Raw genomic sequence first — 24,803 nt, forward strand, 5'->3', positions numbered from 1 at the left:
AGCTATTTGTTGAATAAATAAATAAATAAATAAATAAACATTTAAAATATAAATAAAATAAATAAACATACAATAACATATTGTATGTTAATTGGCCCTTTGTGACTATAATTCCACTAGTTTAAGAGGATCTCTTGAGACTCTGCACTCACAATGGCCATGAAAAAAGGAAAAGAATGGAACTGACCTGTATTACTCTAGGCCAAGAGCAAAGTAAATTATCCCAAATAAGAAGGAAAGTTGTTGGTTCTTATGATCAACATGCTAAAAGCAAGTAAGTTATCTGAACTAGATAAAATGTCATGATAGATTCCATAAAGTGTTTTGCTAAAATTGATAGACTGTCAATTTGTGTTTTTTAAATTGACCCGAAAAAAATCAATATTATCTAGCAACTGTAATCTTTTGAAACACAGTTCTTTTGTTTGCCTTGTCTTCTAAAACTGTTATAATTTACTCTTAAAAATTGCTTCTATTATTTTTACTGAAAGTTCCTTAGCAGATGGCAATTATAAGAATGAATCTCTTATTTTTTAAAAACCATTTTGCTAATCGTCAGGTAATTTCCCTTCTCTGTATTGCTGCATAAAAATAGCAAGTTCATGTTTTTTTTTCTTTGCTACATAATAACTAGTGACTAAAATTCCTAATGCTTGCTTATACAGATCTTTTAAAATATCTTTTAAAATCTCATTTTAAATGCAATCAGAAGATGCCTATGCTTTTATATATCAACTCTGCATCTATGCCCAAATTAGTACATACCATCTGCTAAAGTTCTTCCATTCAAAAAGAAGTTTTGTTGATGAGTATTTCAAGAGATGAAGGATACCTCTGAAGACAAGTATTTATAAGTGAGCATTATAAAAAAAAGAAGTAATGATTTTAATTTAATTCATTACATTGTCTGGCAGTAAAATACCATATGGGACAACAATGCATAAAATTACTATTTCCTCAAATACAAATATTTTGTTCAAATCACTCTTTCTTAAAAACAAATTTGAAGTAGAATACAAAGAATAAATAAAATACAAAGAATACAAAATTGAAGTAGAATACAAAGAGAAAGAAACACCAAAAAGAAGAAAAATATGACTATCAATATTTTGAAAACAGATGAGGGTCTTGAAACATGTTTCTATAGAACTGTAAACAATATTAATACATGGGGAGAAAAATGGTGTCACTGGAAAAATTGATAGTTTCAGGAAGGCTAATGTCTGAAATGACTAAGGTACATAACATTACTGAAGGAAATTATTTTCACTCAAAAAATGAATTTATTATATTCATATATATACATATATATTTGGAACTCACTCTGATATATATTATTAGTGGAAATACAGAGGTGAGTAAGATTAGACCCCCACTTTAAGATTTTCATTTGGGGGGCACCTGGGTGGCTCAGTCAGTTAAGCGTCTGACTTCAGCTCAGGTCATGATCTTACAGTTCGTGGGCCCCCATGTCGGGCTCTGTGCTGACAGCTCAGAGCCTGGAGCCTGCGTCAGATTCTGTGTCTCCCTCTCTCTCTGCCCCTCCCCCACGCATGTTCTGTCTCTCTCTGTCTCTCAAAAGTAAATAAATGTTAAAAAAATTTAAAAACAAAAAGCTTTTCATTGGGGAAACAGAGCAAAGGCTCCAATTAACCTATAGCAGATAACTGTAATAAAGAAGAACACATACAAATTTCCTAAAAAGAAGTACTGGGGAATTAAGAATGAGGAAATTACTCTCAAAAATATTACCATGTAAGGCATTATGGAAAAGGTGACATTTGATAAGTATAACAACAACAACAACAATAATAATACTAACATTTATAAAATGTTCTTCATTCCATATATTATTGAAAATTACTTTCAATACTTCATTTAATTGTTACAACTTCCTGTGATGATGGCTACTATCAGTGTACCTATTTCATAGAAAAAAATACTGAGATTTAAGAAAAACATTTCCAAGGTCCTATTGGTAGTAATGAGTGGAAGAATGGATATTAGAACCTCCTAGGTGCCTTGAAAACCATATGACCCCATTGGGTTTGACCACAATATGTTGAATTCAGAGTGTCCACACTATTTACACACACACAGGTACACACACAGACACACACACACACTATAGGAATAGTACTTTCATTTCATGGTTATGTCTTTACTGGTACAGTTAAGCATACTCTAAAGTAATCATCCACAAAATTCAATGGCAAATAATATCTGTAGTAGAGAAGATTTACTTAATTTTCAGATTGGACATGTTAAGTTTTGTTCACCTTTCTGCAGAAGACATCATCAAATTCACTTTACTGGGTCATTAGTATATTAAACTGAGAAAATCAAATGTTATTTAGGTAAGTGTCAAAGGTTTCAGACCTGATTCCCATTTACAAAATATCTGTATGAGACCTAAAATTTCATTATCCTAAAACTTTATTACCATTTTTGGGAAAAAAAGCATAGAATAGTGGTTAAGAAATAAGACCGGAGCTATGATTCCTGGGCTCAGAATCAACCTCTGCCACTTACCAAAGGAGACTGGACTTCTTCACCTGAAAAACAAAGATAATAATAGCACCCATGTTATATCATAATAAAAAGTCTTAAGTTAAATGAGTTAAAATTAATTAATAAAATTACTTAAGATTTCTAAAACAAAAAAGTGACTGGCACATAGTAAGCACTATATGAAATACTGTTAAGTTAAAACTAAAATATATTTAAGTGGATTTAAGTGGAAAATCTCAATCACACATATGCACATGAAGCACTGCTTTATTGGTCAAGACTGAAGCTACCATTCATGCATTATGGGAGAGGGGAGTGGTGAGGAGAAATGATCACATATTTGGAGTGATCAAATGATCATGTGTTCTAATGCAAGAAATAGAAGTGATTTGATGTACTTTTTGTTCTCTCTACTGAAAAGCATCAATCTGAAAAACAGGAGGACAATGCCAGATAAATCTCTATACATAATTAGTTGTTCTAATAAACGTAATTCTCACCTCATTACAAAAAGACCCTTGGGAAAAGAAGGCATAATGCTATTTTCTACACTTATATTTTTAACTGGACAACCAGAAATAATGGATGATCAATAATGTCTTTATCAAAAATCTGCCCTGTTTAGTCAAATAATTATTGTGTCTTCTACAAGTAACAAAGCCTTAAGCTAAACAGTTCTTTTTAAAAAATGTTTATTTATTTTTGAGAGAGAGAGAGGCGGGGTGGGGGGTGTGGTGTGGGAGACAAAGGATCCAAAGCAGGGCTCAAATTCACGAACTGGGAGATGATGACCTGAGCTGAAGTGGATGCTTACCCGACTGAGCCACCCGTGTGCTCTAAACAGTTCTTAATAATAATGTGACATAAACTGAATTTTCAGATTCTGAAAGGCCTAGCATCAATATACATGCAGTATTTTCTCTTAATCTTTGATCCTTGCTGGCCAAGCCCATGTCCTGTTCACCATATTGTAGTTAGCATCGACATAGTACTTGGCATATTGTAGGTTGAGTGAATTAATAGTTGAATCCCTAACACAAAGTCTAGAAAGTAAATTGTGTGTAATTTAGGTTTACCAGACAAACTAAAGGGTATCCAGTGAAATTAGAATTTCGGGTAAACAACAATTTTTAGTATAAGTATCTTCCAAATATTGCATGGGACATACTTATACTAAAAATCGCTCAATGATTATCTGAAATTATAATCTCACTGGGTGACCTGTAATTTCATTTGCTAAATCTGGTAACTCTAGTCTAGTTATTATAATAAATTAAGATTTATTAATTTATTCAATTAGTCATTCATCAACAAGTATTTATTGCTGTATTAAATTATTAAATGATGTACTACAAGCCCACCCTGTGCCAGGAACAATTCTGTGCCCTGACTCAGCAATAAATAAATAATACTGGCAGACTCTCACTTCATGGAGCGTGTATTTCAGCACAAATGGAGGGAGGGATGATGAAAAATACATAAGTGAAGTATTAAATTGACAAGGTAATTTCAGTTAATGATTGGTGCCATGAAGAAAATCAAGCAAGATGATAAGGGTCAAGAGAGAAGGATGGATCAAGGGCTACCTTAGTAAGAAAGTACAGGAAGTCATCATTAAATGATGAGAAGAGGCCAGTTGTACAAAGAGCCAGAGGAAGAGCAAATGTAAAGACCCTAAGTAGAAATGAATTGGACTGTTTCAGGAAAAGTGTGAAAAACAATTAGAATGTGGTGGGCAGGGGCTTGGGGAGTTGTATAACCATTGTACAAGAAGAGGTAAGAAACTGAAGCAAGAGCCAGTTCATGCAGAAACTTATATTCCATGATGTGACATTCAGATGGTATTTGAGTAGAATGGAAAGCACCAGAGTGGTTGAAATAGGGAGTGATATGATCAAAAGTATTTTCAAAAGACCTGTTGGTTTGCTGGGGGGAAAATGGATAGATGGGGTGTGGAGGGGAAGAGTGAGAGTACAAGACCAGGAGGCAGTCCAAGAGCAAAAGTGAGGGACAACACAGGCTCATAGGCTGGTGACAGAGGTAGGTGAATTGGAGATATGTTTTGAAGGAGGAAGCAAGAACACTCATGAAGGGCTTTGACTCTGAGACCGGAAAAGAGTGGTGAGAGAAGATAGCCATTTGTTTCCACTTAAAGATGCACTGATCCTATGTATGACCCATGCACAATAATAAACTACTCTTCTATATCCTTCTTTCTCAGTTGCCTATATTGGCATCATCGGTGGTTAGCCTGTATTTCCTTGAACTCACAGATGTCTTCAAACCTGTGCACTCTGGATTTAGCTGCTATGATCGGAGTCTTAGCATGCCATATATTGAACCAACCCAAGAGGCAATTCCATTCCTCATGTTGCTTAGCTTGGCTTTCGCCGGACCTGCGATTACGGTAAGAATTGCCCCCAAATTATGTTTGTCAGTCCCCAAAATTAAGAATGGCCACATTTGTGTAATAAATGTGTTAAAAATAAACAAAAGGTGAACTCTAAATCTTGGAACAGAGAGATCATGTCTTTGACATATTTTGAAAATATCATGGGACTTAGTAGTTGAAAATTACTGGCATTCAAAGTTATAGAAGATTATATGATTGCAAAATTGATGGGTCTCTAATGTTTAATTTTATAAATGATTCTAAAAATGTTAATAACTGTATAATTCCTCTTGAATGGCTAATATGATGTTTCTGATATACCTCCTAATTAATGTGTTCTTTTGGTATCTGAAGTCTGGAAAACTGGAGGGGAAAACCAAATAATTATACAGCCAAGAGACTTTCTTCTCAAAATGCATGTAGATATCGCTTACAGTTCCATGTTTCCTGGGTTAGCACTTTCTATTGATTAGGAGCATTGAGCACTAGCAATTGTAAAGTAAAAAGGTCACAACTCACACTTCTGGCATACTGGCTCATGCACACATGCACACACACACATGCATACACAGAGACAAATAAAATACTTTAGATTTAAAACAGGCATTTGCATTTTTAAACATGTAATATAAAATAATGCCCTAACCTACTGGAATTGAATTAAAAACATAGTTTAGTTTGCTAACTTACACATTATGAATAAACACACTTTTTCTTTTTTAAAAAAACTTTTTTTTTAAAGTTTATTTATTTTTGAGAGAGAGAAAGACAGAAAGAGCGTGAGCAGGAGAGGGCAGAGAGAGAGGGAGACTCAGAATCCAAAGCAGGATCCAGGCTCTGAGCTATCAACACAGAGTCCGACACAGGGCCTGAACCCATGAGCTGTGAGATCATGACCTGAGCTGAAGTCGGAGGCTTAACCGACTGAGCCACCCAGGTGCCCCAACACACTTTTTCTTAATTCATTAATACATAAGACTAGACAGAGAAAGACAAATATATGATTTCACCCACATGAGGAATTTAAGGTACAAAACAAATGAACATAAGGGAAGGGAAACAAAATAACATAAAAACAGGGAGGGAGACAAAACAGAAGAGATTCTTAAATATAGAGAACAGAGGGTTGCTGGAGGGGTTTTGGGAGGGGGGGATAGGTTAAATGGGTAAGGAGCATTAAGGAGGACACTTGTTGGGGTGAGCACTGGGTATTATACATAGGGGATGAATCGCTGGAATCTATTCCTGAAATTATTGTTGCACTATATGCTAACTAACTTGGATGTAAATTTAAAAATTAATTAATTTATAAATAAATAAATAAATAAATAAATAAATAAATAAGACTAGGCAAGCTTTTCCAGAAGGCTTCTTCTTGAAGAAGATTCTGCCCCTAGAATCCTACATAAAGAACAAAAAACAGGTTTCAAGGTTAATAATATTTATTTCTACCAGTAGGAACTTTTAATTTGCCTTTATCATGCCCATGAATATCAGAGGAAGTGGTTTTTGAATGACAAGCTGTATTTGAATGGAGTTTTTACAGGATTCCCTAATGAACTGACCTATTCTGGTTCAGCACATCAGCAATTTTAGAAAAAGAATCTATGCATAAACCTTCAAAAGTCTATACTTTTATGTAGCCATGAATTTGCTTTAAAAATTTTCCCCTATATTAAAAATCATAGCATATGTTTACACTCTAAATAAATTATACAAAATATTCTCAGAAGGTAAGGTAGAATCCGAAATTAGTACTCCATAGAACTTTGTCATACTCAAAATACTTTGTAAGTTAATGAATTATTTGAACTCTAGTAATGCCAGGGTAATTGGAACTATTCATGATGTGCTTAGAAATAGCTGAGACTCAAACTAATAAAACATATTTAAAGTGCAGTATTACTCAGAATAATAGCATTTTCCTGTCATTTCTCTAACGACTTATTAAAAAATTCATATCATCAGTCATTTGATAAGAGCAAAATGGATATATGCTTTACACTATTACACCAGGAAGCATTTCTCCTAGTTAGGGTATAATCCCCAAGTTTATTATAATAGAATATTTGAAATTAAATTCTGTACAAATGTTCAGGACTCTGCTGAAAAGATTGTGTTGATATTCAGTCATTGAAATAATTTGTTTTTTATATATCCAGAAGCCTTCCTTCCCCAGGGTATTTTATTAAGTTGCTAAGAAAGCAAGTCTAACTCTGGCACTTGCTGCTGGCACCGTTTAGCCCACATTGATCCCTTTGTTGACACTGTTACATGTCCTAAGGACAATGACCTTGGCCTCATCATGGTGTCCCTGCATCTGTGACTCCTTCATTTCCCATAATAAATTCTCTATATGCAATTTAGAGATGCTTTCTGGGGATTCTAAGCCAAAGCTTGCTTTCTTGAGCCCTGAGAAATGACAGGGCAAATCTGTCATGGCTGCCTCCCACCAAAGTTGACCTGGGGAACCCGGTGCCAGTTCCTCCCACAAAGAACCCACTGGATCTAGGGGTCTTCACAGGGCCTCTCTAGTGGCTGCATGCCTCTTAATGGAACAAGAGGCAAACTAGGGCAATATTTATACCCTGGGGTCCCTAAATACCCCCATATCACTTGGAGTTCCATGATATTCCAGGGTGTCAGTGATTCTTACACATGGTTTCATAGCTTTGTGTAAACACTCAAAGGTAAAACAAATCTTGACTTTGCTGACATCAAACATTGTTTTCACACCTTTCTTTTCAAATATCATGCTTCTTCTAGATTTATTTCAAGTTCATTTTCCCTTCTCTATTTTTAGGGCCTTCTCCCAAAACATTCATTTTCTCAACATTGGTCTTATGTCTATAGTCATCTTGTTCTAGACTCATAATTCTGCCTCTAATCTTCCTACATAGTTAACAATTGTAACCTCCTTCCCCTCTTTTCCTGAAGGTGAAAAATAACAAGTAGACTGTAACCGCCAACTCTCAAGGATACTGTTCTCCTTTTACCTCTATGGTAGCGTAAACCTGTTGCAAATGCGGTGGTGAGCACAGGAGGGGAGGCAAGAGCAATCTTTCATTTGAAAATGGCTTTTAAAGCCCACTTCTGTGAAGAGAAGCACTTCTTGTTTTCACCCATTCACCTGGAGAGAAGATCAAGAAAAACAAAGACCTCATGTCCTTGATATTCTTCCAAAGAATCTTTATATGAACAAAAGAAGATCGACTGATTTTTTTATACAGGGGTGCCTTGGGTGGCTCAGTCAGTTAAGCGTCTAACTTTTGATTTCAGCTCAGGTCATGATCTCGGGGGTCGTGGGATCAAGACACAAGTAGGGCTGCCCTGATAGCACAGATCCTGCTTGGGATTCTCTTTCTCCCTCTCTCTCTGCCCTCTCCTGCTCTTGCACACGCACATTCTCTCTCTCTTTAAAAAAAACAAACAAACAAAAACAAAAAAACAAAAACAAAAAACAAAAAACAAACCCAAAACTCATGTCCACAATATTCTTTTTTTTTAATTTTTTAATCTTTATTTATTTTTGACAGAGAGAGAGAGAGTGCAAGTGGGGGAGTAACAGAAAGAGAGGGAGACACAGAATCCAAAGCAATCTCCAGGCTCTGAGCTGTCAGCACAGAGCACGACGCGGGGCTCAAACTCACCAATTGCAAGTTCATGACCTGAGCTGAAGTCGGACCTTCAACCGACTGAGCCACTCCAGGCACCCCCACAATATTCTTTAAAAGAATCTTTATATAAACAAAAGAAGATCGACAGATGTTCTTATATAGGCATTCAACTATAAATCTTTTAGTGTTTGCTTTTCAGATTTTTAAAATGCTTTGAGAGGTTTTAAAAATAACTTGGCTTCGTGATGTTGAATGAGAAACTGTAAAAGTTCCTTTCATGTCTGTGAAATACATTTTATGTCTCTGAAATTGCCCTTAAATTGGAAAATTTCATCCTTAATATTCACTTTTCGTTTACTTTAAAGTGATAATGAAACCAGCATTTTGTTCAGTCCTTTGGAGACTGTGTCCCAGGGAAAACAACAGAGAGTACCATAAATCTTCATGAAATCTATATGAAAAGAAAAGGATGTATATTTTCACTTCCCTGGAAGTAAAATTTTATTACATATTCTTAAAGGATAAGTATATCTAACTTTATAGAAGAATTCTATTGGAATTGGATTATGTTCCTAGAGGGTAACCTTAGCTTTGGGAGACTATACAATCAAAAGATAGAATATTAAATGTATTAGGGTTTCCAAAAGACATTCACTGCAAATTTAAACACTGAAGATACTATGATAAATATTATATTTTTGTCATTGTGCTTTGTTTTTTTCACAAGGAAGACTTCTTTGATTGGAGTGCTTCCTCTGGTGGCTATTCTTAGGGCACTGCCCATATGATTAATAAAAAGCAATATAGTTCTCACTATGCCTTTTCTGAAGTAGAGTCACTTCAGAATCTTTTCCAAAAACCTGCCCTTGATATTAGACAAGCCAAAAAAATTATCATTTCTTTTTTGGCTTGTGTACAGGCTAAACAGAATATTGCGAAAAGACGCTTGTCACAAATTGTTTTCTATTTACAAATGACAAAAGCAACAAATAATTTTACTGTCAAAGGCTAAACTCTGAAACCATATTTTAGCACAACAGCATGCCATTCAGAATGAGGAAACAAGTAGGTGCATTTAGAAATAAGTCAAGAAGCATCTCCCCTCCCCCTGAGGAGAATTCCATCTTTAAACAGAATTGAACCACTTTGAAAATTCATGCAATGACATACAGCTCAAGGTTAAATGAATAGAAGTATGAGGAGAAAATTGATGTGTTTCTTAGAGAGGACCAGTGGGTGATGTCAAAATAATGACAAGAAACCTCTATCCATAATCAAGCCAAAGAGTATTAAAGTACTCTCTTGACATACGAGTTTTGAGCATATTACACAACTAAAATAAAACCCCTGAAATCTCAAGGTCATTTGAGATAATGACTATTGTTTTGTATGATAAGATACATTTCCCTAATAGCACTATACAAATAAATGTGTGTATAATTTAGCTTTCATGGGCAAAATGTGAATCATTACATATAATTGAAAATAGGGGAAAATTACTCACAGAATTATTGTTGAGAAAGTGAGGATGAAATCAGTATTTTTTAACCATACAATAATGCACTTCAGGAATGAGTGGTTGATGTTCTTGAAATGATGAATTTGAGATACCCATTATCTTATGCTTTGCGTGTGGAATATCATGTCACATCTATCTGTGCAGAATATAGAACTTGTTGTGTTTCTGTGTCTAACTTACAGTGATAATGTAGGATGACATTTTCCAAGAAGTATAATTAACTCACTGTTCAATTATTTGAGAAAAAAAACCCTCCTTTTGATGATTTCTGTAAGATTGATTTTAAAGATGTTTATCATGTATGCCACATGATCTTCACACACGTGTGATTATTGGTAGAGTTCCATTAAGAAAATTATTTTTATACAAATTAAGATTCTTTGTAATTGTACACATACCATAATACCTAAGGAATTAAATATAGCAGATTGAACATTCAAAGCAGAAGGTCGTAGGCTTACTGTCATTACTTTTAAAAAAAAAACTATAGTTCTAAAAACTTCATAAAATAAATGTTACACTAGTAATGAAAACTGAGAAGTTTCCCTTGGGAAATCTGTTTGAGCCCCTAATCATGACCATGACTTTTAAAGTGACACCACCACTTGTATCTAAGAGACTTCTGGTGTCTCATGTAACTCAACTTTCCTCAGCTCCACACATATCTACAAATCAATATCGCATTTCATAATAATCTCTTAGGCACAATAATCTTAAATATTTGAAAATTTTTTTCATAAATAAAACTCATAATTTCAAGTCTTCTCTCTCTTTTTAAAATTTATTTAATGCTTTTATTTATTTTTGAGAGAGACAGAGACAGAATGCAAGTGGGTTAGGGGCAGAGAGAGACACACACACAGAATCCAAAGCAGGCTCCAGGCTCCGAGCTTTCAGCACAGGGCCCGATGCGGGGCTTGAACTCACAAGCTGTGAGATCATGACCTGAGCTGAAGTCGGATGCTCAACTGACTGAGCCACCCAGGCACCCCTCAAATCTTACTTCTCTTGTATAGAATAACCAATGACCTGAATGCCCAGGGTAATTAGCCAACAAGAATCCCACAATGAGGGTAACAAATGCAAATCCCACAATGCCAGGCATTGTGCTAGACAATGAGAATTAAAGGTAAATAAGAAATGTCTCATCCCTCAGAGACTTGTAGTCAGGTAAAAGACAAAAAAATGAACTGTTCAAGTGCATTTTAACCAAGCTTTGCTAAGAGGGAAGGATGAGGTGCTGAGGAAGCCACAAAGAAAGGGACCTAATTCAGTTTAGGATGCTGTGGGGTATTTCAAGGAAAGCTTCTTAAAGGAAATGATGCCTAAATGCATTGGGTACCTTCCCTGATGTCCTATGTCTTGGAATCCTACAGCAAGTATACTTTTCTTTATCTTAACCTAATCCTTCTGATACTACAGCATGGCTCACTGTCCATTGTAAACACGTTTTGCAATCTTATACCTAGGGAATAACACCCTCCTCACCTAAATTCTCTTGTAATCTGCATTCTCCAATAAAGTAGCTACCAGCCACATCTGGCTATTTTATGTTAAATCTAAATTGATTTAAATTTTAAATACTGAATTAAATACAGGATAATGAAACTAAAAATTTGGTTCCTCAGCTGTGGTAGCTAAATTTCAAGGCCCAGTAGCCACATGTGGGTAGTGGCTACCCTACTGGACAGGATGGAAAATATTTCCATCATCACAGACATTTTTATTACGCTGCTCAGCTTTAGATAGCACCTTTCTAACCCTGTGCATACTTTCCAGGGATTGAACCTTCTACTCAATCCCAAATTGGTTTATTGAAATAATATGCCAGTAAAATTTCCTAATCCTAACTTTGGTACTTATTTTGTTCCTCATCATCCCCACCAGTCATCTTGTTTTTGTGCTTTTAGCAATGAAATGCCAAGACTCAAAGGGTTAGAGCAGGATCAGTCATCATGCAATTAATCAATTAGGTATCGTCCCTGGGTGTCATTGAGCAAAAAGGCCAAAGACTGAGTGCTCCAACTGCATGAAAATGCCAGGATGCTACCACAGCCTTGACTGGTACATAGGCACCCAGAAGATCCAACCAGAGCTCTTTACAGTGCCCTGATTGCTTCTTCTCACTGCTCCCTCAACTACTCAAGAGAACCTGCTCACATCTCTAAAGCTTTTAAGAAAACTACATCTTTACCTTGTTGAACTGATGATGTGTTAAGAGATAAGGTAGAATTCATTTGTACCCACTGAGTCCATTCCGAACACTGCCCTGTCTTTACAGATTATGGTAGGGGAAGGAATTCTCTACTGTTGCCTGTCCAAAAGAAGAAATGGGGTTGGACTGGAGCCCAACATTAATGCCGGAGGCTGCAACTTCAACTCCTTCCTTAGAAGAGCCGTCAGATTTGTTGGTGAGTGTGGGGAACCACAAAGAAAGGAATTTTTTTCAAATAGAAATGTTATATTTAATTACAGATATTAAGTCTCTAAAGCTATAATTTAGATGTATAATTTCGGGTCCATGATGAGTTTTACATTATACGAAAAACTGTTAAAACACTAAGATTTGGGCTTTGTATCTGTAATGGGTTATTTACAGTTATAGTGCTTGTTCTGAGAGCTAACATGCCATACATTTCAGTATATTTTTGTCTTAGCTGTGGCTGAAGCATAAATTTACCTTAAAATGTTTTTTCTGGATCTGTGTTCGTTTTTTAAAGTGGAGAATAAATGTCAGCAGGCCATTATGAATAGATAACTCTTCAGAAATTAGTTTAGCCACATCAGTGATTCCATTTCAATTCTCCTGGAGTGTTTTCATCCAGAAGTTACTGCACATGGAAATGTCACCATAGAGAGAGCTGAATCATGGCTATTTATCCTTGGTTATATCCTCTAACTTTGCCTCTTATTTTTTATAAGGCCTATAGAAAATCAACATCTGAATCTAACCAGTATCTAAACCTTCATCTCTTCTGATTAGCATGAGACTATCCTAATGTTTGAGTCACAGGCCTTTTTGTTCTCCAATAGGTCAGTAAAAAATTTACCTGTAACCTCTCAGCTTAAAGGAATAGGTCATTTCATTTAATAGCTAGAAGATAATGAAGTACAACCTTCTTCCCCACTAGAAGAAAAGTCCAGTCTAAGTCATGCCCTAGACTTGCTCCACTAAGCAAGGCACTTGGAGATGGTAAGACAAAAAAAGGCCCTTTAGCAGGGTCACAAACTGAGGCAAGGACAGAAATCTTAAGGACACGTAGCTGATCTGAGAAAAATATATTTTTGTAATGTAACAAAATTCTGTGGACAAGGGGGCATATGACCTCTGTGAAAAGCCTCATGCCTTTGAGGATGGTCCATCCTTCCCTAGAGAACAGTGCCCAGAGTCAGCAACCTCATCCTCCATGGGTCAGGAGATTCTTATTCTCCTAAGGCAGACATGGATGGGCTTCCCCACTGAAGCGAACTCCTCTCTAAGACCTTGCATACTTCTGGGAATTAGAATGCAGAAATTAAGGTTGTGTCATGAACCCCAGTCGAGAGGGTGGAGAAGGAATTGGGAGAGTAGTTGCTAGATGGGGATAAGCAGAAAAGGAAAGTGGAAAACAAGGTAACGTGCAGGCCAGTGACCGTGGTCTGGAGGAGTCTACTGATGAATTGCCCAGCTGCCTCTTGCAATGATTTCTATGAGAAAATCACGAATAAGAATCCAGGATGTCAATTCAGAGTGAATCCAGGGTGTCAAGACCATGTAGAGGAAGCAGGTGAGTGAGCAGAGCTAGACTCCCAGGCAAGGGACCTGCATCAGAATTTGTGAGTTTATGGTTTGAGACTGGCCACAGGACACAAAAGAAAGATAGGATTTGGGTGGGGAGATACAAGAACATCATTTCTGAATTCCAAACACGCAGGAAGGCTCCCATAGCCCCGGACCCAAGATATGACTGTTTTTGCGACAGGACCCACCTGCCCTCTTCTCTGTTTTAATTAGCATTCCTGATATGACTACAGCTTGTAGGGAGTTGGAACCAGTTCTGTAGGGTTTAGGAACTACTGGAGAGAGCGAGCCCTGAAAGCTCAAACATGTGAAGCAATTTTAAATCATTTTGAATTCTGCTTCATCCCCTGTATTTAATCCTTCTCAAATCACACAGTTGGTCACCTTAATATGTCCTGGGGGTCTTACAAGACACCAATGGCAATGATATTGAGAATAGGTCCTGCTTAACCCAAATGACAAAAATACCTCAAATGACTAACTTGGAGATCCTAATTGCCCTTATTTTAGCAGCAAGTATCTGTTTTAAAGGTTTAGGAATTTTCTATACTGTTTTCTCCAAATTAACTCAGAGAAAATAATCACAACAGATTTGAAGGTTGCCACACTAATGTGTGATAAACATGGCTGATGATGGCACAATATCAGCATTAGGCGCTAACTTGGTAACAATTTCTTTCCCTCTGCTTGTAGGCGTTCATGTGTTTGGACTGTGCTCTACAGCTCTCATTACAGATATCATACAGCTCTCCACAGGCTATCAGGCGCCATACTTTCTAACCGTGTGCAAGCCAAACTACACCTCCCTGAATGTGTCTTGCAAAGAAAATTCCTACATTGTGGAAGATATTTGCTCAGGATCTGACCTCACAGTGATCAACAGTGGCAGGTTAGAAATTGAGACTTAAAAACTTTCCATGTCAGTGTTTTCATTGTTCATTAATAGTGTGGGGTATCATTTTAGGCCCACATTTTTCAGTCATAATGACTTTGGTTTTATTTATTTATTTTTTTCAATTCTGTGGTTTCTTTAGTGGTTATACCATAGAAAGCCCATTGGTGGTTCTTTCCAAATCCTCCGTCTGTCTCCAGATTTCAGCCTCACATTGCTGCCACTAATATTCATATCACCAAATTCTGCTCACATTTTGTGATCTACCCTTTACTCATTATGGTTTTAGGTTATCACAGTTGGTTTATTTGAGGATATTATAGTTAGTCATGATTTACAGTTAATACGTGTCCTGTATTGACTTATGTGGTAGACTAAATATCTATATTTACATCTCCCTTATATGTTTTAGTTTTTAAAAACTATGTGAATTTTCTGTTTGGTAGAGTTTTATACATACATCTTCTTTGAATAAACCCAAAAGATCACTATAGCTCCTAACCTTGCATTTTAGAAAATAAAAGACAGGAAACCTCAAGAAAATACCAATGCATTAAGGTTTTTTTTTTTCAGTGAATAAAGTAAAAAATAAGCTTTTTGGCAAGAGATAATGTTTTGGAAGTTCAAAAGAAATAAATTGCAGAAGGACAAAGGGCAATGAACGATTTTGCTCTAAGAATTTCATGTCATTTAGTGAGTTCCTAAGATCAATTTAAGAGTCAAAAATAAGCTAGTAAGTACTCTTGAAGAACACAGCCTGATATTATGTAATTATATACATTCAAGTTCTCATGGCCCATTCAGTAATTTTGAAGCTGCTTTTAAGACCTGTGTCTTCTTCTATTCTTTCTCAATCCTTTTTTACATATCTTGTCTGTATTAAATGGTAATCCTTTTTATTGGGTACCAAATAATTAGGAGGATTTTAATATAACTGAATTTTATCTTTAATTTTTTTTATCCATTAAAATAAATCTCTATTTTTTTCTTCACCTGTCCTTTTCAGTGTCTCTCATATCCTGTGTTCCTCCTCTCTCACCTTGCTTCTTAAATTTAACTAGATTCTCAGCAATTCTTGAGATGATAATTATTTTAAAGTGGAAAATGCAGGGAAACATTTTGTTAAGATTGGACTTCTTGTGTTTTCTAGAGTATAAAAAATACACTTAGATTCACTGCTGTGAGAAAATAATTTTGCCTTTTAAAGTTTTATGTAAATTAAACCATATATTTAGGAGCATAGAAAAAGTTTAAAAGCTGTAAAGTCCTAGGTTTTATGGACCTTTACTTTAAACTGACATAATTGTAATACCAAAGAACAAATATAATGTTTTCCAATCCATTTCAACTCTCGACCATCATTCCAGTGGTGTAACAAAGTGATCATCTCCAAAGCTGGCACTTGATATTGAAAAGTGTATTACTACTATTCTTTCATTCTAATGGTGATTAGCAGTGTTTATCACTCAGATCTTTCTCCAGAAAACTAAACAGAAATTAAAGTTATCACTTATTGCCTTGAGGCTTTTAAGTTGAACGTTTTAACCACCCAGTGTTCTCAAGATGATTGTTAACAGTGGATCTGAGATAGAAGACATAATTTGACTATCTTCCTTTGGCAGAAAATCATTCCCTTCTCAACATGCGACCCTCGCTGCCTTTGCTGCTGTGTACGTTTCGGTAAGTCACTGGCTCTTTTTCATCAATCTGTGTCCTAGAGAAAATTAGAGAAATGAGTGTGGTGTCCAAGTGACTAATTAGATTATATAGCCATGTAATAAAAGAACAGTAAACTTTAGTACAGCAGTCCTGCAACACAATTGCATCGAGAGCAGAAACTGGGTGATACTGGAAACAATATTACAGTAAAAGAACTTTCCTACACAGTCATAATATTTATTCATCCCAGTATTCCTTCAATGTAATATTGTACCTCATGGCAGGGTACCGTGAGCTACATGAATGTTATAAATCTGAAACTGAAAGAACTGTGTTAAGCACAACACACACACACACACACACACACACACACACACACACATGCATGCTTTACTTTCAGCATTTATGTAACAGTTCAAAGTCAGTGTAAATTTGATAAATGATATGCAATGAATCATCATCATATCTGATTAATACAATAATCCATCAGGTCTTATGTGAGAAAAGTAGACTGAAATTATGTGACAAGTAACGTGGAAACTAAACAGTTATCTGGCTAATTTTACGGCTTCAATTTATTTTTCAAAGTTTCATGTAAGTCTGTTTTTTACTAGATGAATTTGCTATGTATTTCCTTTTTTTCAGGTAACCATTACAGGGCAAATGGAACAGTAAAATTGATGTTGAGTGTACCAGTTAGGCTTTGAGTTTAAGTTTTTATTTGATTACAATTTAATAGTAAAACGACCTTTCTAACATACTTTACACATCTCTTTCATTTTTAAGATGTACTTCAATTCCACATTAACGGATTCCTCTAAGCTTCTGAAACCTCTCTTGGTCTTCACGTTTATCATCTGTGGGATCATCTGTGGGCTAACACGGATAACTCAGTATAAGAACCACCCAGTTGATGTCTATTGTGGCTTTTTAATAGGAGGAGGAATTGCTCTGTACTTGGTAAATAATTTATTATTCTTACTTGATTAACCACAGTTTAAATGGAAAACTTGCACTGAACATTTTGTACTGTAATAATTTACTTGCAATATAGTTTACATTCATGAGAAAATGTTTGGGTGCCTCTCCATTCTAAGCCAAAACACACATCCTACTTTCAGCAAAATAATTTTTTTAACTTTTCCCACGGACTAGAAACTCCACTTTTAGGATTATTGCATTTTATCCTCATCCACACACACCCCGAAAAGAATCAAGGATTACTTTTGCTAGTATAATTTTATAGATGAGGAAAGTAAGTATTAGTGAAAGTAAGGTTCATGACAGTGAAGGTTTAGTAGAAGTTTATATAATATGCCCAACAACACAAATGTAGCATCTGGATATATAGGCACCAATTAATACTGAATTTTTTAGCAGTATTCTATTTTCAAGCCTGATCTTCTTTCAAAGGAAATATTCTCAGCATAAGGAAACTGAGATTATCCATTTCATGCATTAATTCTTTCACTCATTCATTTTACATTTATTCAGTATATGATCTGTGCTAGGTACTATACTGAGCATCAGAACAGTGAGAATATATAGTCTTAAGAAGTCTTCAGTGTAAAGACTAATAAAAATACAGATGGTTACAATATGTTAAATGATATAATAGGGTGTGAACAAAATGCTTTGGAATAGCAGACTGAAGAAGGAAGTTAGGGAAGCCTTCAGAGACATGATGTGGTTTTTAAGAAATAAGAAATTTTTTTCTTAGGGTAAGAAAAGGAGGAAGGACTTGCAAGCAGAAGAAACTACACAGGCAAAAAGATGGACGCATGAAAAAGCAAGTATAAATGGAAGATGAGGGAACAGGAAGTATGAGAGATAATGGCCAGTTTCCAGCTTGGAAGACTGGGCAGATGGTGACTTCTGGTCTAGCAGACCAGGTAAACAATGGAGGGAGCAGGTTGGTCAAAGCAGCTCAATGTGAGGATCCACAGGCAGTTGAAGAGTTGGGTCTGGAGCTCAAAAGAGCAATTGATAGTGGAGAAATAGACTTGGAAGTCATGGATATTATTGGAGGAAGCACCATTATAGTTATAGGGGTATATAAAATTGTTAGGTAATAAGAATAAAAGCCAAGAGACACCAACATGCAAGCAGCACAGAGAGGAAGAGGCAATAACCAAGGAAACTGAGAGAGGCTGGTAGAGAAATGAAAATCATCTATAGCAGCAGTTCAATCACGTGATCTTGGTGCACTGTGGAAGGTGTTACAAGAAAATGATTACAAAAAAATAGTAAAAGTCCTGAGGCAAGCAGTGATTAATTTTCATTTTTATAAACTAGCATGGTCAGGATTGTTACTTCAAATCTCATGCTTACTCACATGCTTTCTTCTGTGGCAGAGAATATGATCCAGGTAAAGATAGTATTCCAGGAATTGGGCATAAGCTTGGGTTTCTCATGCGAATGTTGATTGGTGATGTGTGTTACAGAATAAGGAGACTGAGAACTGCATCACCATAGTTCAAGAATTGCCTTCATACGTGTGTGATTTCATGGTGTCCTGGAATTAGCATGGGCTCCATAGTCTGAAGAATTTGGGCTTGAATCTCAAATATCCTTGACATTTGGCCAAGTTACATGGTCTCTAAGAAGCTTGTTTCTTCACCTGTGAAATGAGAATAATAGCTACTTACTTCATGGTATAACAAGGATGAAGCAACTATATTTATTAAGCACAATGCTAAATAATTACAATTATTAATACAACATTAGGTAGGCCTGCTCATCCTGGGAAATCTGGCAGCGAGAGCATAGATAGATATTATTTAGAAGAAAATTTCAACTGGGAATTAAAGTGGTTGGATAGGCAGAAGCTTGACTTTATTTAATTTCTGTTTGCATGCTATGCCCTGAGGTTGCATATTCATCAATTCTAAGCCAATGCTGTTTTAAATTGTTAAGCATTCTATAAAATGTTGATTCCATGGGATTCTTTTGGCTTGATTTGAAATGGTAGACAGTGGCTACCATTCATGGAAATTAATACCCAAATAGGTATCTGTTCCTTGCTCTTATCTCCAAACTAAGCATCTTAGAAATTGAAAATCCATCAGGGATTTGGTCTTCTACGTGTAAAAAGTAAAAATTCTGAATCTGAATTTTTACTTTATCCAAATTTGTATCCCCCAAATCTAAAATAACAAAAAATTGGTAGGTTAAGTATGAAAGCAAGATTAAATAAAATTTAGCTCAAATTTAGTGTCCTAGCACTAAATTGACCAAATATACACTTCCAAACTTGAGACCAAGTTAAAAAAAAGAATGTGGGTGCCCCAAACTAGTGACAATTTCTGCCCTGTCTTCTGAGAATTCTGCACAATACTGAACACACAGGGCTGTGCTCGATCTGAGTCATAACAACATTTGTATCTGACCTCACTGCAAAACCTGATGACATGTTTCATGAATGATTTGGTGTTTCATATTTTTCACACCTCTCCTGCTTTCCATCATAAGGTGTGATTAAAAAGGAAGGTAAAATAAATCAGTTAAGCTATTCAAGGTGTCGCTCAACAAGAGGTTCCTAAATCCAGAAAAATGAAATGCTTTGAAAAGCAGAAGAATGTCTTACTTCTCTCATTGTCTGTCTTTTTGTTTTCTCTCAAAACATACAGAGGATAGATAAGATTCACAAAAACATCCAGTGGGATGGAGAAAGGAGAGGAAATCCAACTAATAAAAAATAACGGGCTCCTTATTTCTGAACAGTTAGTTCAGCGATTTATGATATAACTTACAAACTACTTCCTGAGTAATTGTACGTTTGGTTTTTTGTTATTTGTATTAGTCAGCAGTGTATAGACAGCATATACCTTATTTATATGCGTCAGTGGGTCCTCTAAGACAAACTCTTAGTAACCATGTCTTCTAGTGCATGATGTTCTTGTTTCTTTCCAATACCAGGGCCTGTATGCTGTGGGAAATTTTCTGCCTAGTGAAGAGAGTATGTTCCAGCACAGAGAAGCCCTCAGGTCTCTGACAGACCTCAACCAAGACCCCAGCAGAGTATTATCTGCTAAAAATGGCAGCAGCAGTGATGGAATTGCTCACACAGAAGGCATCCTCAACCGAAATCACAGAGATGCCAGCTCACTGACAAACCTCAAAAGGGCAAACGCTGATGTAGAAATCATCACTCCACGGAGTCCCATGGGGAAGGAGAACATGGTTACCTTTAGCAATACCCTACCTAGAGCCAACACCCCATCCGTAGAAGACCCTGTCAGACGAAATGCCACCATTCATGCCTCTATGGATTCTGCTCGATCAAAGCAGCTTCTCACCCAGTGGAAAAATAAGAACGAAAGCCGCAAGTTGTCCCTGCAAGTTATAGAGACTGAGCCTGGACAGTCACCACCCAGATCCATAGAAATGAGGTCAAGCTCAGAGCCCTCCAGAGTAGGGGTGAATGGAGACCACCATCCTCCCAGCAATCAGTACCTCAAGATCCAGCCTGGCACTGTCCCCGGATGTAACAATAGCATGCCTGGAGGACCAAGAGTGTCCATCCAGTCCCGCCCTGGGTCCTCCCAGTTAGTGCACATCCCCGAGGAGACGCAGGAAAACATAAGCACCTCTCCCAAAAGCAGCTCTGCTCGGGCCAAGTGGTTGAAAGCTGCAGAGAAGACCGTGGCCTGTAATAGAAGCAACAGCCAGCCCCGAATAATGCAAGTAATAGCAATGTCCAAGCAGCAGGGTGTCCTGCAAAGCAGCCCCAAGAACACCGAAGGCAGCACTGTCTCCTGCACTGGCTCCATCCGCTACAAAACCTTGACAGACCACGAACCCAGTGGGATCGTAAGAGTTGAGGCTCACCCGGAGAACAACAGGCCCATCATACAGATCCCATCTACCGAAGGCGAAGGTAGTGGCTCCTGGAAATGGAAAGCCCCTGAAAAGGGCAGCCTTCGCCAAACTTACGAGCTCAACGATCTCAACAGGGACTCAGAAAGCTGTGAGTCCCTGAAAGACAGTTTTGGCTCTGGAGATCGCAAGAGAAGCAACATAGATAACAATGAGCATCACCACCATGGAATCACCACTATCCGTGTCACCCCAGTAGAGGGCAGCGAAATTGGTTCAGAGACGCTGTCTGTTTCTTCTTCCCGCGACTCTACCCTGCGGAGAAAGGGCAACATCATCTTAATCCCTGAAAGAAGTAACAGCCCGGAAAACACTAGAAATATCTTCTACAAGGGAACCTCCCCAACACGGGCTTATAAGGATTGAGTTATGGGATTCAATCCCTTGAGCGACCCCCCCAGAATACCATGTCTTGATTCTCCCTCTGTGCTCTGTTTTCAGTGGATTGGGAAGCCTTCTCATCAAACTGGGTCATCTTACCATCAGCCCCAGCTCAATGACTCTTGAGAACTACTACAGCAAAGCTTGTAGATTTCACATCAAGGGGAGGGAAAAGCACAATGCAAGAACCTAATTAATATGATAAGGTGAAGAATCTTAAGACCTATCTTCAAACTCAAAAGGTTTGCAGAAGGCAGGATCAGAAGAAAGTGGTTTCCTTCAGTGTATACTATTTTACTTCCTGAATGTGCCAACTTTAGGGATTTTTCTTTATAATTAGCTGTGGGAATCCAGAACACGGTTCCCTACAGCAGAGGCCATGCAGTATTATATATTCATTTTGCAGAATCTGCGCCTACAGCCCAGTGAGGGTGGTGCTGATTATTATAGTACACATACCATGTAAACTCTCAAATTCTATTTAGCTGTGAAATAGTGGCGTGCAATTCCTTGTCAAAGAAATGCTACTGTATTAAGAAGATGCTGGCTGCTTTGTGTTAGAATAGGACACCCCGCAGCTTCTCTGTAGTGGCTCTGTCACAGTCAAAAAATGAAAAAGTTTTGTGCATTTCCTCAAAATTATGCTTTCTTCAACAACAAAAAATGTGTAGGAATATTTTCAGTGAAAGGGAATAACTAGTACTTTTCTACATAGTTTTTTTTTCTTGCTGCTTACTTTTTATTTAAGTGTAGGTACTACTAATGATTCTGTTTTTTAGTGAGTAAATTTGCATAACTTAAAAAATACATTGTTTTAGAGTTTTTCAAAATTGTTGTGATCATATTTTGCATTTTATGGCTCCTTTATTTATTAATTATTTTTTTGATGTCATAGATATGTTTTTCTATTTTTAAAGCAAGAATAACAGTTGACATTCCTTGAGCAAAATATACTGCTGTGAATTTATAAACAAGAAATCTGAACCAACACTTGACATTGTGGGTTACATTGCCAGCAATGTTGGTTGAGTCTACCCTTGGACATCTCCAACCAGCTGGTTTAGGTTGCTATCTTAATCAGTAATCCAAAAACTCTGTTTTGTTCCAGATTAGTAATTTTTTGTATTCTAATAACCAGTAAATCAGAGCAACAGTAGTTAGGTTTTACCTTCTTCCCTAAGATATTTTTGTCAATTGGACATCAACAGGAAGAATCTGGAAAAAAATGCAAATTGATAAGTGAAAATATCTCACAATATAAATTAAGAATGTATTTCTTCAAAATATCTAAATAGACACAGTTTTTGTGCTTAATATGCAAACAACAATTTTGCTACCTATCCTGAATAAAGCCTTCAGCCTAAATCAAAGGAAACAAATATTATCAATAAGAAGAAGATAAAACCAAAACATTTGGAGGTGTTTTCCAACTTAAAAATTTAACTGTGGAGAAATATTTGGTTCTTGGAATTTAGTATCAAACCTTTTTTACACCATTTCTTAAGAATTCTAATATACACTTGATGATTGCCAAGGGGATAAAAGGTAACAACAAAGCTGGTTGATCTGATCTGTTTTCAGTGAGAACAGAAGGAAGGGGTTGTTAAGAGATAAAGACTATCACATCATTATCAACTTCTACAGGAAAAGGGCAAAGCTTTCTAGAGTTAACCAACCTCCTAAGAGCATTAGGGATTTAGCTGAAACCAGCAGAATTGAAAACTCTGGCAATAAAATATGATTCAACTATATCCCTTCTGGCAATTTCCTTCTCAGAGAGGGGAGTGGGAGTAAAATGTTGCCTTCCCCACTTCTCACCACCGCCACCATCACGGCACTCCTACTGGCTTTTGCCATTTCATAGAGAGGAAGGTGGACTGGTTTTAGTACTCTGAAGAAAAAATAATAAAGCTGCAGCATTTCAGGTGCAGTATGATATTTCCTAATCTTTCCTATTTCTTAACAAAAGATTTTAAAGTACTTCTCTAGTCATTGAAGGTTTTTTTTTTCTTTACATAAATATTGATATATTCTTTTTCTACTCAAAGTGCCAAAGGCTACAGTTTTTAATGACTGAACAAATTGTACCACATTGTTAAGGAAATATAATGATAGTCGCTAGAACTCAGACCTCTGCATGTATATTTGATAATACATCTTTTGTAAAAAAAAAATTACAAAAATATTTGTTTACATTCCACTGGTACCTTAATTTAAAATAAATGAGACTAACAGGTGGTATCTCTTCTTAGTGTTCTATTTATCTGATTTGCTAATGAGAGCACTTCTTCCTTTGTTAGGCTGTGCTTTACTGATAAAACCAAGTATTGAATAAAGAGAGTAATTATCTTTTTAAAGTAAATAAAATTATGAAAATATATATAATATATATAAAGTATTGTGTTTAATAAAATGTTATGCAATGTTTTCCAAACTGATAAAGTTTGTAAAGTGCTATAATGTATTTTGTTAAGTACAGATTAAAGCTATTGTGTGAGTATATTGTGCTAACATCATAGAAATAAAGATTAGATTTCTTCATCAAAATTGGAACATTTTGATTTTTTACTTCAGAGTATGAATGGATAATAACTTGGCTTATAGGAAAACATCTGAAGAAATAAGAATGAATCAGAACTGATTATATTCATAACTGTTTAGAAGAAAGAGAGTTGACTAACAAAAGTTGGTCAAACTATGCCATAATTTTCCCTCATCATTTAGAATTTTTATTTTATGCTTATTAAAGGAGCTCTTTTAGATTTACTTAGGCATAGATATTTTACATATCAATGTTATAAAGTATGAAAACAAAAATACGTCAGGGCCAATTGCTCTGAATCAATTTTTGACTAAGAGTAGTTGATGTGCCTCTTTTCTTCCATATTATTACCCCCCGTGCCAGATTTTCTCTAAAGAATGCTCTACTATTAATTCCAGGATTGTTTTTCCAAGCTATTAGCATCTGTTTTATGAGTTTTACTGCTGATACTTTATATGTTTCACTAGAAGGTATTAACAAACGTTTTTAGGCCACAATAGGACTCATGCTTTAGTCAAATGATCTTGAAGTGGCCCACTTACTGAAGTGAAGTTACAGTTGTTCAGTAATGCCTACAAGTTCATGCATAAACAAGCAACTACATCATGATTTCCACCTGGCAAACAACCAT

At 36.3% G+C, this 24,803-nt stretch overlaps 1 protein-coding gene across 3 annotated transcripts in view; it reads left to right on the forward strand.

Moving 5' to 3' along the window:
- The window catches only part of PLPPR4 (phospholipid phosphatase related 4), a 42,683-nt gene extending 18,506 nt beyond the window's left edge, over nt 1-24,177 (forward strand). Inside the window, 6 exon segments of one of the 3 annotated variants that reach the window (NM_001128199.1) lie at nt 4,733-4,918; nt 12,321-12,450; nt 14,514-14,709; nt 16,335-16,392; nt 17,158-17,331; nt 20,290-23,279. In NM_001128199.1, the coding sequence (NP_001121671.1) occupies nt 4,733-4,918; nt 12,321-12,450; nt 14,514-14,709; nt 16,335-16,392; nt 17,158-17,331; nt 20,290-21,615 (2,070 nt within the window). In that variant the 3' untranslated portion in view covers nt 21,616-23,279. 3 annotated transcript variants of the gene reach the window in all.
- The last annotated feature ends 626 nt before the right edge of the window (nt 24,178-24,803 follow it).

Source organism: Felis catus, chromosome C1 (assembly GCF_018350175.1).
Source record: "Felis catus isolate Fca126 chromosome C1, F.catus_Fca126_mat1.0, whole genome shotgun sequence".
Taxonomy (NCBI): domain Eukaryota; kingdom Metazoa; phylum Chordata; class Mammalia; order Carnivora; family Felidae; genus Felis; species Felis catus.